The following is a 17254-nucleotide window of genomic DNA, read 5'->3' on the forward strand; positions in this document are numbered from 1 at the left end:
TTAGGAAAAAGGGGCAACGGGCTGCTAATGCAATAGAATGTGTCTCGATGATGATGCAGGAGAACAACATGAACACACATGTGCCTTCGTACATTTCACTGGGAATCTCTCTCCTGGCAGGAAGTAAGGAGGGAGGACGGTGTAGTGGTGAATATTGCATGGTGTTCCAGAGGGATACACACACACACACACACAGGTAGAAAGACCAATCAGCTTCATGCTCCCCACCAGTTTGCCCGCTGTGCTCCTCCGGTCCATTATTATTGATGATCGTTTTAATCCAGAGGAAGAAGAAAGAAAGTAAGGGGCTGTCCTTTGATCTCTCCTCTTTGAACGTCGAGGAGCTGTGGCTCTGCCCCCCCCCCCCCCCCCCCCCTCAAACGGGCCGGTCTCTTTCAGATCATTTCAGGTTGAAATCTGAAACCGTCCCCTTTTTTTTCTAGGCGGGAAAAAGCCGGCAGCATTCGGTTAATTGTGAGGATTTCACTTCCTCTGAGAACCGTGCTCCTTCACCCCGGCCCCCCATCACCCCGGCCCCTCTCCATATTCAGCACCCCTTCGGTCCGCTTTGTCTCGCCCTCCCTTGGCCTCTTGCAGCTCGATCCCCTGCGTTTTCCCAGCAACGGCATTTAGTGTTATGGGGTAAATCAACCTGTGGAAGACAAATTGACCTTCATTTAGAAGGAGTATACGCACAGATCTCCAGCCTGGGAAACGTGCCAGTGCTTCCGTTTCTCCTCCTCTCACCTTCAGTTCTCCTGGCTCGCTGACCTGCCGTCAATTAGCCTCCATCTATTTTTCAGAGGCGCTGCCGAGGGATTGGCTGAAAAAAGAGCGTCTTTTCTCCCCCCCCCACCTGGCTCTTATAACAGGCTACAGGACAATGTTTAATTTATTGGCTGTGAATTTCCCACACGGGCCCAAACCGAGGCGCTGAGCTCATCACAAAAAGCATTTCTCCAGTTTTGAGGCGTGCTCGCGGGGTCATTTTGCAGATGTTCTTGTCAAACCCTATCTGTTGTCTAGCATTGCATAATAAGCAGAGAATCCTTCACTCCTTTACTTTGTCCAAAATGTATGATTCATCAGTCGAGCCACGGCCAGGTTCCCGCCTCCACCAATCAATAGAAGACATGTTTTCATCATCGTATCTATACATCATGAGGAAAAGAAAAGATTCCAACTATAAAAAAGAGATTGCTGCCATAGAGCTGCAAGAGGAGTAGTTACAGTAACGTGCTCCATGCTAAAACAAAGCCTGTACAACACTGCCCCCGGGGGCTCAGTGTAGCACAGCACTGAGTGGGTGGATGTAAAGCTACTAGACAGCCTGACCCAATTAACACCGCTGGCACCTTCCCAGCAGCTCTGTTCCGAGGGAGCTCGTAGGGAATAAGTGTCTTTGGATTTCCCAGGGTGCTAAATATAAGTCGCAGACGGACTACTGGAGACTGCTGGAATCGAGACAACGTCGAGCCTTGGTCCAGATCTCCCCCTCACGCCTTCACCAGCAAAATTACCTGTAGAGCCTGTATGACTTTTTTTTTTTTCCATCTGTGAGGATGACTCAGGAGAGCAAAGAAAGCTGCTGCTGCTGCTGGAAGGTTCCCAATGTGCTTTGAAAAGGTCCCCTCTTTGTTGGAGGAGGATTGCAGGTGAAGGCCCCCCCCCCCGTGCAGCATTGGGTCCTGAGACCATTGATGCAATGACGATGCTCATTACAATGATTCACTAAGGCCGTCCATCCTGGGAGGGAAAATGCTCGACAGCTTTACGCCACCACAGGGGGGCAGTCTTTACACTAATGTCGTCTTTTTGGCATGACCACTTCATCTTGAAAATGATGCCTAAATGTCCAAATCCCTTTAAGTCATACACCTCTTTGAAAGGATACTTATAAATAGCATTTTCTCTTCTTTAAAAACCCTAACCACAACCCACAAAATGTGTTCTGATCATGATCCAAGTAAACCAAGCCATGGAGAGGGATTTTAGATATTTACTCAAATGTTACCCTGTATATTAGTTTTGCGTCATGGAAATTAGTAATTGGGGGGCCTTGTTAAGCTGGTGCAATACAAATAAAGTGATTTTGAAAATAGTTTAGTTGACCCCTGAAACCCTGGAATCCCTATTGGAACATTGGCTTTAATACGTGTGGAGAAACGGCCCCTTCAGAAGCAGACAAAGTTCTAATAAAGTTTTCCAAATGAACGGGCCCGTCCCACCCCGTGCTGGATGAGATGTAAAGTGTTTGTGTGGGGAGGAGGGGGGGGGGCGCGCGAGAACAAGGCGCGTCCACATCCTGACATAAGAATCCAGCATCGCCAGAGTGAACGAGGAAAGGAGGCAGAGAGGGCTCCTCGCGACACCTCCTCGCGGACTCTCGTCGTCCCATGTCGCTGCTCGAGGGCCTGTGCGGCGCGCTGCTCGGCGTGCGCCATTTCTGGACGCGCCTCCGTGAGTAAACCGCCGCGGTCCTCCCGTCCCTTCGAGCGGCGGGGCGAGACGGGACCCGATGGGGGAGCTGCGTCAGTCCCCAAGTGCGGGACCGGGAAGTCGGTGGTTCGCGTAGCCTTCAAAATAAGAGGGAGGAAAAAAAGCGTCGGGGCAGACTTTTAAACTTAAAATAATGGCCGGATGCAATGCAAAACACTTTGGCACCGTGGAACTTCATGTTAGAATATACACGAAGGACATCGATGGGGTTTTAACTTTTTAGGTAAACTCAGGTTAGTAAAAGAAACAGGAAAAAAGGCGTTTGCTTCTAGTGAAAATGTGTCACTGGCCTTTACTTTGAAAGGCGTAGCAGGAAGTCGTATATTTAAGTGCCGCTCCCCTTTCTGCTTATTCATGGTTCCCGTGAAAATGGACGATGTTGTTTTTATTAAATACGAACTGGACGTAACATTATAATAACCGTCACATGGAATACAAAAATAATCATGTTTGATCTGGGTATAACTCTAATATGAATACACTTAATTTATCTCACTTAAAAAAAAAAGTTTATTTAAATTCCAAACTACATTAAAAAAAATATTTTCACACACTGAGCAACTGGTTTTCCCCCTTTAACCTGACATACTGTGAACAGTAAGCGACGTGCTTTCCCGTCCACTCATGCTTCCCAGAACATGTGAGCACCTTTCAGCTGCTGGTCTATTTTTGGTACCATGTCTCTGATGGGAGGACCACAGGTGTGGCCTGCATCACACGGAGCAACCCCTGGCACAGCATTACGGCACATGCCTCTGCAGGGTTTAGGTATTTAGGTCGAGAGGGGATGGAGGAGGGGGGGGGGTGCTGAGTCCTAAAGGCCTTATGGGAAAAGAGATCACTGGTGCTACTGCCCCTAACGCCCTCCCATGTGACGGATGAACAGTCTGCGGCCTCCGTGTCTCCAAACCGGCCGTCTGTGTTTTAGTGAGTCATGCTCATGTATCCTGCCCCCCCCCCCCCGCCCCTCCCGTGCTGACCGCCCGCTAACCTGCCAGCTTTCCGCTTTCTATTTTCAGAGGAAGCTCCAGGGACCCGCATGAGCACAGCGTGCCTCGGACACGCACAGACCGCACACGCGTGTCTGGTGATCCGAGCACGCCATGTGTTAGAATGTGACGGATTTATGTGAATTAGGGAAAGCTCAACACAGTTCTTCAGTACGACATTAATCGACTTTAATTATGGAGCTGTAAATAATACCAATGTGAGTCATTGTGACTGTAACACTTTGAATCTGATATAGTACACTTCATACAATTTGCTTTTCTATTTATATTATTATTTTACATTCCGCTTTACTCACAGACCTTTTTTACCAGCTGAATCACAACTGTCTCGAGGGCACAGTTGCACAGCCATATGTTGGAGTGTTTTAAAGTATTGGCATTTATATTGATAACACTTTAACGGCTTAAGGAACTGTTCACCGCAGGCAAGGTTGTGTTAAGGAGCCGAGTTGTTGATTAAGTGTTTCAGCACAAAAGGGAACATGTTTAGAAGCACTTTACCCTCTGGACCAAATAACTAATGTAATTTAAGTTTAAAGAAATTGTTCAGCAGCATTACGCTTAGGTATTTTCCAGTAATCCTGGTACTTTGCTGGTGCTCTTTCAATTTGGAAGCTGCTCTGTAGACGTACTAAATATAGTGGGTCATGCTTTATGGTGTGAACTGTTGGATGGATATTTTTAAGCTATAAACTCTTATGTCAGTCATCCAGTGTTGAGGAATGAGGCGTTCACATTTACAGTACCTTTGCATGGAGATGTGTGTAAACAGACGAAGGTTCCTGCATATTTAATGTTTCTAGTCTTTTAACTTCACTCGTTCGTCAGCCTCTCTGCTGTGGAAAAAGTTCACTCCAGGTTTGCAGTAATCCCCATTTAGAAGGAGAGTAGTGGAGTAGAGTAGTAGTCTGAAGTGAGAATGAGGTTGTTACATGCTAAGCTGTGGATCACTGGAGCCTCAGTGGCTTGTTTGTCTCCTGGCTCCATTGAATATTGCATTGGATGTTTGTTTTTTTCCGAGTCCCATCATTTTGGGGGACTCGCATGTGGTTTGGCAGTTACCGTTGTATCATAAAGGGAACATTTTACCGACATTTTGCTCATCCCCCATGAGTTTGCAAAGCACACTTCAACAATCAAAATCATTTTGCAAAAGCAAAATAAATGGTTATAACATTAGGGTAATTATTTCAAATATGCTGAAATCTGAAGTTTATCCTGATGAAGGGCTTTTCCTTCATCACAGGTTTGATTTTTCCAATTGACTGGATAATTAAAACTAGTGTTCCATACCTCAGAAATCATTTTGGAACGATATCCAACAAGGATGATCCCAGTACAAAGAGCAATACAAAACAAAATAATACTGAAAATATTGCTAAAATGCCACTTAATGTTTCACATTTATTTACCATTCAGTATTCTTTTAAAATGTTCTCTAAAATAAGACATTTTCTTTTTTTAATTTATGTTTACCACCACTAGAGGGAGCCTCTGCCCCTTCTAGAGGAACCCAGTCTGGAGGAGTGACTCAGTGTACGAAGCAAGTTCCATCTTGTGGTGATCCCTTTAAGATATCATTTTAGACGCGGTGTGTCTTTAGTTGCGCTGAAACCTTTTTTTTTCTTTTCCGAAAGACAGAAATAGAGGAAATGAGATAAGAACCGTGACTGACATCCGTAATTTGCCTGATTTACAAGTGCTTGAGAGACATGGAGATCAAACGTGGTCCATTGGGCAAGGAATGCTCCTTTGAGCTCCATCAATCCCCCCCATCAGTCACACACACACACACACACATGCACAGATAGGTCTCCGTACTCTGGCGTTAATTACAGGGACCGCTAAAGCCCTCCCTAAGCGGCGTATGCTGTGTAAAAATCCACCTGTGTGTCGGTGGATCAAAGGTGGAACTATTATTCCAAGAAGGGGATGTAGATTAAAAGGTACTCTGGTGTCATCCGTCGCTCCGATGCCCCACCCCCCCCCCCTCTCGTTGCCTCTCACCCGCGCGCGCACGCGCACACACACACACACACACACACACACACACACACACACACACACCTGCGCAATGCCGTCATCCCACATGCTTTGAGGGTTGCGAGTGGGTGTGTTTGACAGGAAACAAGAGCTCGGGCCGGGGCATGTGTGGACACAGTAGCACACGCACTCCATCCGTGTGGACCAAAAAAAAAGAAAAATAAAAAGAAGGAAGTCATCAGTTGTGGCGGGCCTTCGTACCTGGCAGGAGCTTGTGTGTGTGTGTGTGTGTGTGTGTGTGTGTACGGCTCCTCCGGCTGCAGCTGCTGGATCCAGTGTGAACTGGGAGCCCTGGATGCGGGTAATCTCTCTCTCTCTCTCTCTCTCTCTCTCTTCCTGGGGGAGATGAGTCCCGGCCATGCTGGTGTGTCAGCCACTCAGTAATTACTTCATCCTGTCACGGCAGTCTGAGAATGCCAGCCAGTGGGAACTTGCACTCTTTCATTGACAATGCACTCAGCATCTCTCCTTTTATACGGCTCAATGTCAGTTTTTAGGGTGTTAGTCATAAGATGAGCAGATGCAGATGCTGCTCCAGCGAGTGCAGCTGCAGTTAAACGTGTTCTGAATTGCTGAATTCAGTCATTTAATTCACGCAAGTCTAGTGGTTGTGACGTCATTTAATTAAAGTAAGTCATGTGAGGTCAAACTGAATGAAGTCTGCCTGCGATTATGTGTTTCTGATGCGGCTGCTTGGCCAGGTCTCCATTAACAAAAGAGCTGTTTAATCCTAATGGGACTCTCCTGCTTGAATAAAGGTTTAATTAAAATTAAAAAAAAGAAATGCAAGCAAAGAAATACATCTTTTTTGCAATACAAAATCTTTCACTAGATGTCATCATAGCCTCATCTACATTTCAGAAAATTTCCCCAGTCAGATTTGTGTAATCCAGAGTGTCGAGTTTGGCCCAAATAAAGCGCAACTTCTGGCTCCACGTCTTTGCACGTGAGCGTTGCAACCGGATTTGTCGAATATCTGTGCCGACGTTGCACTATTTCTATAGTATCAATAAATCACTGCGCTTGAATCAACAGTCATTTCCCGCCTGCAAATGCTTAAAGGAGAATAAGTCAATAGGATGTATCTGCTCAGAGCTTTTGTTGGCGGCTGTTAGGTGTTCATGTTTACTTACGACTTAATTGGTCCCACTCTGTGATGGCCCCGGAGTGCTTTGATTATAGCTATTTGGGGAGGAAGAGAGGCGTTTGGGTGTCTTTTGACACAGGAAGAGAATGTCATTCATTCCTCTGCTCCTGCTCAGAGTTTTGGGAAAAAAAAAAGGAGGCAGAAGCGAGGGGCTCGGGGAGGAACTGACAGGGCTGCGACAAACACAAAGAGTGCTGCGCGGCATTGGAGCCCTGCTGTTTGCCACTGTGCAGAAAGAACACACACAAACACACACACGCACACACGCCAGCTTCCTGCTACACAGGGGGAATCTGTACTTTTGCTTTACTCCAAGAGTTAAACGCCAAGTTTGGCGTGTCTGATCAGGTGGACAGGGGCCCGACCTGTCAGGTAGGGGCTTTCCTCCTCCTCCTCCTCCTCCTCCCAGTTTTTGCTCTTCCTGTCTGTGTTTTGGCATCAGAAGGAGCAAAGGAAAAGCAAAGCCCCGAAAGGATTTCCTCAGTGTTTGCTGTGGATGATCCTCATGGCTCCTCCACGCTAAAGCTGGGCGAGGCGCAAAACCCAAGCAAAAAACAAAAGGAAGGGGGTTCACATGTGGAGTTATACTTCCTCCAAGGAGGCAAACCGATGAGACATGCTTTTTTGTTTTTCTTTTTTTGCTCTGCTCTCTTGACAGAATGTTGAAAGTTTTCTTTCTTCTTTTTTTTTTTTAACTGACAGCTAAATGCCTGTTGGTTCCTCTCGTTGCTTTCGCTGCTCTGAAGGGTTGGGGAGTGTGTTGGAGGGACTCTTAGGAATGGTGCATGAGGCTGTAAGTGGGTGGTTTGGGCTGTGCAGCGTGGGAGGCCCGGCCCCAGCGCAAATTAAAGACTCCTCTGTGAAAGTCCCAGACTCGGCTACAGTAATGTGTGTGTGTGTGTGTGAGTGTGTGTCTGAGTGACTGAGCTTGTGTGGAAGCGGCCGGCGGGGGAAAGAGAGACCAAACCCTTCCTCTTTTTTTTATTTTTTTCTGTCTTTTTTTATTTATTTTTTAAGCAGTCATTAAAAATAAGCCACGGCTCACCCCCGGTAGACACTGAGAGACAGCGAGAGGGAGAGAAAGAATGCATCTCCTCTTTCTCCTCCCTTTTCTTTGAGCTTTGCTGCTTCACTACCCAAGTAAAACCGGGGGGAGGAAAGGGAGGAGGCGGAGGCGGTGTTCAAGGGGTACTGACTCCACTCAGAGGGTTTTAAGACACCCACTCAGACGCCCCCCCCCCCCTCCCCCGTGTAAAGTTCTATCCAGGAGGGGGGAGAGAGAAAGAGAGAGAGAGAGAGGGAGAGAAAGAGATGAATGGGCAAAGGAATGCAGGAGACAAACGAGCGCTCTCGGCAGGAGAGTGGGAATGTTTGAGAGACCATTGTTCCTCCCCCATGGGATTCTGCGGGGAGTGGATGTAAACACGCAGGAAGAGGGGTGTGAAAAATCACACCTGATGGACGGACAGGGCTCCGCAGCATCTCGTCCCATATTCATAGGAGCCTCCGTCTCCGTCGCTTCGCTACTTGGGACACACAGCTGCACACACACACACACACACACACACGTGTGCGAAGCCTGTGCCTATAGCTACCATCTCGTCTCCCCCCCCCCCCCCCCGCCCCCTCCACGCCTTCAACAGGATGTATAGGGTCAGAGGGTCAGGACTGGAAACCACAAAAGACATGCGTCAGAGTGGCCTGGTTCTTGTTCCTCCTACCTTTTTCTCTCTGTGCCCTCTTTTTCCCCCTCAATTTTCCCCCTTTATATATATATATATATAAATAATTAGGAGATGCCGAATTAGGTTTTGGGCCCAGATGGCTTTAGCATGCCTCTGGCTGTGGATTAAGCCCGCCAGTGTCTCCTTTCCCCTCCATGTGCGAGTGGTCAGGACAAAGAACGTCAAACAGGGCAAATGGAGGAAGGAATGCGAGCGGGGGGGGGGGGGGGCAGAAGAAGAAAAAAAACAGGGCTGTGAAACAACACCCGACGCTAATGTTACACAGCATTCCTGGAAGAGTAAAACCTGAGCGCTTGTAAAAGCCCGCCGGCCGGCTCTCCTGGTGCCTTTTGTGCCGCGTCATATTTACCAATCAAGTTCTGGCCTTTTATTGCGTCTAGGAGATAAGGAGCCTAGGAGGCAGAGTGCACGCTGCAGACGTAAAGTAAAGGAGAACTTTTCACCACATTCTGCTGCATTTATATGTAAATAGCAGCTGCAGCGAGCGGTGATCCTTCATGTAATCAGCTCTCTAACTTAGGACTGATTCCTCTGTGTTTGTGTGTGTGTGTGTGTGTGTGTGTGTGTGTGTGTGTGTGTGTGTGTGTGTGTGTGTGTGTTTTTCCTTGCCCAGAGTCACTCCTCAGGCCTGCGGTTATGTCTCCTTGTACTCCCAAAACTTCACAGACTTCCAGTTCTCGTGGACAGTCTGTCATGTTTTATCAGGGAGCTGCGTTGAGCACTTGGAAGACCGTGTGGTGGCAACGTTGCCGTTGTGTTGTGGGGTATTTTTAGTGTGTCAGACCCTGGCCTAAGTGGGCTGCATATTATCCACTTAGCAACACAAAATACCGCCATTAAGACGCTGCCCTCTCTTCTTCTTTCTCTCGACACCAACAGGATTCATGGAGAGTCGGACACTGCTTGATCACAAAGGCAGTTTCAAATGAAGTGACTAAGCGATCCCCCCCCCCCCAGCTACATGATTGTGTCCGTAGGTATGCCATGCCTACGCTGTCATTGGCCGGCCCATGCCATGTGTCACGCTGCACGGTCTGCTCTCAAAGTCTCGGTGGCGGTCGTTGAGCAATGCGGTGGGAAATGAGTGCGGTGAAAGCATGCGTGAGATGTATGGGCGTGTTAGCTTTAGCGCCGGAGCTAATGCTCGGGGGTTTTCACGCCCCGCAAAGCGGCTGGAATGCGAAGGAGCTCAAATAAACAGCGCAGCAAACTTATCTCCTGTCCAATCATCTCTCTGTCTCTCTCTCCATTGTTCTTTCTTTATCTCTTGCCCTCTCTTTTTACATTCAGTCACCATCTCTCTTTCTATCCCCTGCAGGAAGATCTTTTTTTGGGGGCGGGGGGGGGGGGGGGCAGAAACAAAAGCCTAATGTGTCTCTAGTCGGCAGAGGCCTGATTCCTCACAGAGCAGGTCTAATGTAAGAAAGGTCTTCAGGAGATCAGCTCGCATCCACTGTACCGTACGCGCAGTGTAACAAATGTCATCAAGTTGCTATTTTCAGTGGTGGCGATGTTAATACAGTCATTTGGATATTTTAGAGGGATATAAAACAGTTAGTGATGTCACTCTCGCAGTTTATTTCCCCCCCTGTTTGGTGTTTAAGCTCTCCCCATGCTCCGTGAAAGTGGGGTTAAGGGAGCGAGCGTATTGCCTAACACTGAAGAGACTGCCTGCCAGATTTAACGCTGGCTGACAGTTGTAAACACGGCTCTCATCTGGTGATCCAGGAGTCCCGGGCCCGCCAGAGCAGAATCCCGCCGTTGACACGGGTTTCTGTCAACAACAACAACAACAACAAAAAAGGACCCGCTGAGCGCACGGCTTTGTTGGTCGAACCGTTCGGTCTGAGGACACCGGAGGCACAAAGTGTTTAGTGCTGATACCCCAAAAAAACAATATCGCCTCACACATGCTAAATATATACCTCCCTAAAAGCCCGCTGGTGGACCGCCACCTCCCCCCCCCCTCATGCGCACACACGTGAACACACAGTGAGCTGTTGTGTCTGAGAGGGTTTCGGCGGCATCTGGAGAGCAGAAACCCTTCCCGGGTGACCTCTGAACCCTCTGGCGGCCCGAGAGGTCGCGGAGTGACCCGCGAGTCTCTCGGAGACTTTCCGGTGACTCGGAGGGCTGTCGGCGGACTTTTTGAGGACGCACGGGCGCCTCTGCTGGACGCCACCGGGGGCCACGTTGAGTCGCCCGCGGCGTCTCTCGGATTTCACCGCGGCAGCAGCAGCAGCAGGTCGACCCGTGTGAACCTTTCCTGCAAGTCTCATCTCGTGACATTGCCCCCGGAAACCCGGTGAAAAGATTTTTTTTCTTCTTTTCTTTCACGTGAATCCGAGAAAAACAGGTTGGTGGAGGTGAAATATTCAAAGGCCTAAAGCAACCGCTTGTGTTTCAGAGACATTGTCTGATATTTATTTGCCAACACGGTGGCACCCAGTGCTCCTCTCTCTACGACATCATGCTGTTTATAGTTGTTGTTTTTTAAATTTGCGCTAGCTGCCACCCTTTTGGTCCCGCTGTGTCCTGCCTCTGTTCAGGTGGGTGTGAGCGCAGCTGCGGCGACCCGCTCAAGGTAAACAAATGGGCCGACAGAAGCTCCCCCTCCGCCTGCCGCTGGTAAAGCGCCAAGCCTCCCGGCAAACTTCATGTTGCCGCGAGTCGCCATGGTGACGCCCCTCACAAAGGACTCCAGCTGGTTCTCTAGGCGCATGTGACAGAGAGATAGAGGGAGACGGACAAATGGGCCGAGAGGGGAACAGACGGAGCAGCTCCCTGATTTACCCTCTTTCCTCCTCCTCCTCCTCCTCCTCTTCGGTCTTGTTCAGCTCCTCTTCTCTCTTTGCTGCTCTCTCCGCCATCTCCCCTCTGGCGGGACCCTCATCGCAAACACAGTGCAGCTGGGCTCAGCTGTCAATGTTCCCCCATACCGACCGCGCCCCCCCCCCCCCCCCCCCCTCTTTCCGGGCCTTTGTATTTGTTTGCATGGCGGTGGATTTGCCCTCGGCCCCCGCGCGGGGGAGCCCGTTCCTGTTGGAGCAAACCAAAGCCAACCGTCGGCCCTTTGATTGCGGCCTATCACACAGATACACAGATTGGAGATTACAAGGCAGCTGCCTGCCTTCAATCTCTCTGGTGTCACGGAGAAGAAAAACAAAAAAAAGGGGGGGGGGGGGAAACACCTGATGTGACACACCAACGGGACGGTGATCAGCAGAGCCGAAAGGAGGCGGCGAGCAGATCCGTTCTTGTTGTTCTGATGAATGAATGAAGCCATTGCTTTGTCTCAGGGGAGGAAAGAGGCATTCTTTTGATATTATGGGGGGGGGGGAATCGCTTTTCACACCAACTTGTCGGCGTGGGACTTTTGAAGTGTTTGGTCTTTGGCAAAGAGCCGTTAGAGTTTTGTCATTCAGAGCCTTCTCCTTGGAATGACAATGCTCGCAGCGGGCAGCGCCGGCCCGGCCTCTGGGAGGGAAGAGTAGAAATTCCACGTTTCCACTGAGCGAGGAAGTCGTTCTCATTTTTACAAGATGTGTGAATGGCGTCTTTTTCTTTTTTTTTTCTGCGATCAAAGCTCCACTAACGTGATATTGTGGATTGACACAAAACCTTTTTCTTCTTCTTTTTTTTTTTTTTTTTTTTCTGTGCGTACTTGTGGGTCGTTTTTTTCAGAGTTTTCCACATTTATTCCTGAGGGTCTGCTACGTCACGCTCCCACTTCACTTTGTCCTTGACTGTCTTGTGTGCGCGTGGGAGGTCTGGGCCGCGGAGCTGTCTAACGCGCTCATGGCTGCAGGAGGATCAAACCGTAGTCTTATCACTTGTGTGGAAACTTGGCCGCTGTTTTATCCGGACAGTTGTTTTGGCCTGATTTTTCCCTTACTATTGACAGACAGGCGAGAATTCAATTCAATTAGTTTCTTTTAACGTTTATCTTAAGGTTTTTTGTGCAAAATGTTTGATGACAAAACCTTGACACACGGAGTCGCGCTCCCGATGCGCCTGCGGTCCCACCTCGATGTGCAGAGGTCGAAGCGTCAAAACCGCGCTGTGTCAATGTTGTTTCTGTGCCTACGTGCGCGTACATTTCTGGCGCCGGGCACGTCCCCGACTCTGTTTGCTTAACCCGCCGTGGCACTCAAAATCCCACCCCGTGTCATTCTCGGCGGGTCTCGACTCTCGCGGTGACGGCGAGGGTGTGGGGGGGGCGGGGACGCGGCGTGTTGTCTCCTGTTTCATACGGCGCTTTATTGAGCGGATGAAAACCCTCTGTTCTCCAATCGTTCTCTCTGGCAGGAGCACGCACACGTACACACACACACACACACACACACACAAGTGTGACTTTTAGATGACTTCAGGGGATAGAAGCTCTGAAAGGGGCCTGACATTCTATCCTTTGAACCTCCACACCCGATAGGGGCAGGACCTCGCCCCCGTCTCCCTCTGCGCGAGAGCATGTGTGTGTGTGTGTGTGTTCTGGGTTTCGTTTTCTTTTTTTTTCTTTTTTTTTTGGGTTCTCTGGTGGGTTTGTACTCGTTGACCTTTCTGAAGCTTCCTGACGCCTCGGATGACGATCCACGATCCCTTTAGCGTGTATGAGAAGATGAGACAGTGCTGCATTGCGGCGACGTGTCATTCCCCAACATGCAGCATCTCCCAAAGCATGCGGCGTTAAACACAGCAAGTCCTCTCCTATTGTCTTTCTTGTGGTTTGCAACCGCACCATCAAAGGGATCCCGTTTAAGCGACTGTGATCTCATCGCAGCTTTTCATCCCGTCTGAGGACTTTCCAGCTTGTCGGAACCTGACAGAAATCTCGTCTGAGATCATCCAGTCACTGCCGGCGAGGCAGGACGACGGGGGGCACAGCCCTCCAATACAAACCCCCCCGAAATCTTCCCTTTGTGTCTGTCAGGGAGACGGTGAGAAGCGTGGGTCGCACGCTGTTGTCTGCCCGCACACACACGGATCGACACGCGCTCCGCGGTAGGATGTTTGTCTTCTGTAGGGAGTAAAAACCTCGGTGTCCTAGTTTCCCCCCGATGGGCAGAGAGAGAGAGAGAGAGAGACAGTTTTTGATGATAACACCAATCCAGGAAGTAGATTCCAAGGGAGGTGGTTGTTTTCGTCTATAGGCTGGCTATGTTGGTATGTTTCTCCACCTGGGCTCTTCAGTCAGTGTGTGAGAGGCTCCATTTGTGTAACCCGAGAGTGTAACCGAGCAGCACTACGATGCTTTTTAATATCCATTTGCTCGGCTCTAATGCAAGCCTTTGGTTGGTGGTTTGGTTTACTTGGCTCTCTGCAATATCATTGATCTCCCGGGCTTAATTTATCTGCAATTATGCGTGCAAACAAGGGAAATTTACTTCGTCGGCTACTTCCTGAAAGGTCTAATTGTTCTGTATGTGGACAGTAAGAGCACAGAAGGCTTAACCATCTAGATCAGTAGGTCAAGTGACTCACATTCTGATCCTATTACTTAACGAGGCTCTCATTTGTTAAAGTTGCCCCTAATCTACTTTCCATTTCGACTGTGACACAGGTTCCTGATACCTGAACTGTTAACCTGAAGACCCTGGTGATCTTCCTTATGACATCATTTGGGTTATTTTTTTTTTCACAATGCAGGCCGCTTCCTTCAGACCCACAGACATAAATATGCACCGGTTTGTTTCTCATCTTTCTGTCTCCTCCCTGCAGTGTCATCATGCATCACCACCTACAAGAAAACGCCTCCCCCGGTCCCACCACGGACCACCCCGTCCAAACCCTTCATATCCATCACGGCGCAGAGCAGCACCGAGTCCGCTCAGGACGCCTACATGGACGGGGGCTCGGGCCCGCGGAGCGGCATCAGCTCCCAGCCGGGCCTGTCCAACTCCACGGAGAGCATCGACAGCATGAAGGCCCTGACCGCCGCCATCGAGGCGGCCAACGCTCAGGTGCACGGCCCGGCCAGCCAGCACGTGACCAACAGCACCGCCGCCGCCGACGGCCGGGCGCAGAGGGAGGCGCTCCGCAAGTGCCTCTCCGTCGGGATCCAGGTCTGTGGACAACTCGCTTTGGGTTCCAAGGGGAAAAAAAAAAATTCAAAAGTAAAGTCATTTTACTGCTCCTCTTAGGTGGAGCCGGAGGAAGGAGGGCCGACGGAGGAGCAGTCTAAATTCCAGTCGATCGGAATTCAGGTTGAGGATGAGCGCTGGTGAGTGAAGAGAGGAGTGGGAGAGGTTTCTTGGTGTGGTGCAAAGCGTTGCCCCCCCCCCCCCCCCCCCCCCCACCGCCTCCACTGGCTTTACTGCAGCAGCTGTCCCCAGTTCAGGGAGGTTGGCGTCAGAGCCCCCTCAGCCAGGGGCCCAAAAGTGACAGCTGGGCCAGAGGATGTTGTGCGGGAAGGGGGAGGAGAAAGAGAGAGGGGGGGGGGGTTGAGTTGACAGCCATCTGTTGCTCCAGTCATTGTGATTCAGGCTACTTTTGAGGGTGTGTGTGTGTGTGTGTGTTTTGCACATGTGTGGAAGGGAGGCAGGCAGGGAGGGAGGGAGAGAAGGAGGGAGGGGGGGAGGGAGAATGAGGGAGAGCGTTTTATTGGGTTGGTTCATGTCTGAGAGCCCCGGTGCTGTTTGCTACATTCTCTCATTCTCGAGCATGTTCCCAATCTGAGGAGAAGGTCGCTGTTTCATTGGCTCACATTGGACCTCAGGCCTGTCGAGGCATCTTGGGGGGGGGGGGGGGGCACACACACACACACACACACACACACACACACACACACACACACGCTCACCCATGCAGGCATTTATTTAGTTTCCTTTGTCTGCTTTCGTTTAAGCTGTCAAAACAGTGACCTTTTTGTTTGTTGAGGGGAGGTGACGAACCGGGGGGTCACGTCACTGGCTCCCTGCTTCGGGATTTCAGAGAAGCATCACCTTGATTTCAAAGGTCACAGTGAGGGGCTGCGAGTCCGCACACACACACACACACACACACACACACACACTTACACAGTGTCAGGGAATGTGAGGGGCTTTCTGAAAGGGGAGGTCTCAGCTGAGTGACCAAGCCAAATATTAACTCACCCAGACACCTCTCGGCCTGCGGATATTGCTGCACTGCAGCTTGTGCATTTCCCTGGTTAATGTTTGGAGTAGGTAGTGGGGTATTTTTGTTGGTGCATGTTTTGATCGTTTTAACCTGTTTTGCTTGTGTGTGTGTGTGTGTGTGTGTGTACCTGGGAGGTCTGGGCACGCTGCCCCCCTGCATTAGATTCCCAGACAGCGAGAGGGCCAAACTCCTACAGCCGCCTGACAGGGCTCGACCTTCCTTATTTGTGTCTGTGTGTGTTTTTAGGTGTGTGTTCAGGGAGAGGGAGGGTGAGAGAGAGGGAGAGAGATACTTTATAAGCAGCAATCGCAGGTCAGAACCTCACCTCACTGTTTGAACTAGGATTAAAAGTGAGAGAGCGCTTTTAAAGAGATAAAGACAACCAACCGAATGTTTATCTTTAAAAAGACTTCTTTATCTTCGGAAATGTTGAGAGAATGAATCCGTTTATGTTTATTTTGAATATTTACTTATCCCCCCCCTTAATAATGCATAAAAGTTTTTAAACTGCTGTCTGATCACAAACAGAAACAGAAACTGTGATACACAAATGTGATGGAATTTGTTAAATCAATTGACGGAGCTGGATTTGTTTTCATGGCCTTGAAGGTTTAGGGTCTGAGATGCCTTTGCAGTCACAGGGGAAGTGTGGCTTTGCTTATGATCCCAGGACTAAAAACCATCTTGAAAAGTTGACAGAAGGGACAACTAGACCTCCCTGACTTCACTGAATGTTTGTCATTAGTGGCACTAGGCAAACAGAAACAGGAGCCATGCGATGTGGAATTAAAAAAAAACAAAAAAAAACCTGTCTGTCATCCAGCATATCTCTATCTGCTTTTTCCAGCACTTCTATATCCAAATAAAACATCGGGCGCTTTTTGTTTATAGAGGCTTCAGTATTTCCTCGTGCTTTGTGGTATCGGCCGAGGAGAGGAAAATGAAACACAGTTTAAATATAAAAACCTAGAGGTTTTACGAGGCCCCTGGAAAGCGGCAGCTTTAAGGAATGCGGCCCCGTGATTTACAGCTTTCCGTCATGTTCACCACATGAATGCGACGAGGACATGGACTCGCAGCGCGCGGGGGGGAGGGGGGGGGGGGGGGTTATGTGTTCGCATTGGCGCTTGTCTTCTGGATGCACTTCCTTGTTGTCCCGCTGTCTGGCGATACGTCGGGGGCCGTGCTTGGCCTTGCCCGTCCCTGCAGGAAGTTGTTAGCGGGCTGATAGAAAGCAGGCCGAGGTCATTAGAACACCTGCTCGGAGGAGTTACTCTTTAACTGCTCCGCACACAAACTCACAGTACACACACACACACACACACACACACACACACGCTTTGATCTAGCCCCAAGTCACTCCCTTGTTCTTGCTCCTTTTTTTTCTCAAAGAAGAAGGGAGATGAATGAGGAAAAGGGAGGTTAGAGATGAATGAGTGGCTTCGAGGAGGATTGTGCGTCCGGAGACGGGCCGAGGCAGACATGATGGAGCTGTCATCATTTGTGTGTGTCGTGCTGAGGCTTGTGTGTGTGTGTGTGTGTGTGTGTGTGTGTGTGTGTGTGTGTGTGTGTGTGTGTGTGTGTGTGTGTGTGTGTGTGTGTGTGTGTGTGTGTGTGTGTGTGTGTGTGTGTGTGTGTGTGTGTGAGAGAGACAGGACTGAGGGCATGTTTGGATCAATGGATCCTTTTTTTTA

At 49.6% G+C, this 17254-nt stretch overlaps 1 protein-coding gene across 3 annotated transcripts in view; it reads left to right on the plus strand.

The window, feature by feature from the left end:
- Positions 1–17254, plus strand: part of dlgap1b (discs, large (Drosophila) homolog-associated protein 1b) — a 66667-nt gene that overhangs the window by 43498 nt on the left and 5915 nt on the right. For all 3 annotated transcript variants that reach the window (XM_037455615.2, XM_037455613.2, XM_037455614.2), the window contains exons 7-8: positions 14163–14506; positions 14585–14664. In XM_037455615.2, the coding sequence (XP_037311512.2) occupies positions 14163–14506; positions 14585–14664 (424 nt within the window). The remainder of the gene's footprint in view (positions 1–14162; positions 14507–14584; positions 14665–17254) is intronic.

Source organism: Pungitius pungitius, chromosome 19 (genome assembly GCF_949316345.1).
Source record: "Pungitius pungitius chromosome 19, fPunPun2.1, whole genome shotgun sequence".
In the NCBI taxonomy this organism is placed as follows: domain Eukaryota; kingdom Metazoa; phylum Chordata; class Actinopteri; order Perciformes; family Gasterosteidae; genus Pungitius; species Pungitius pungitius.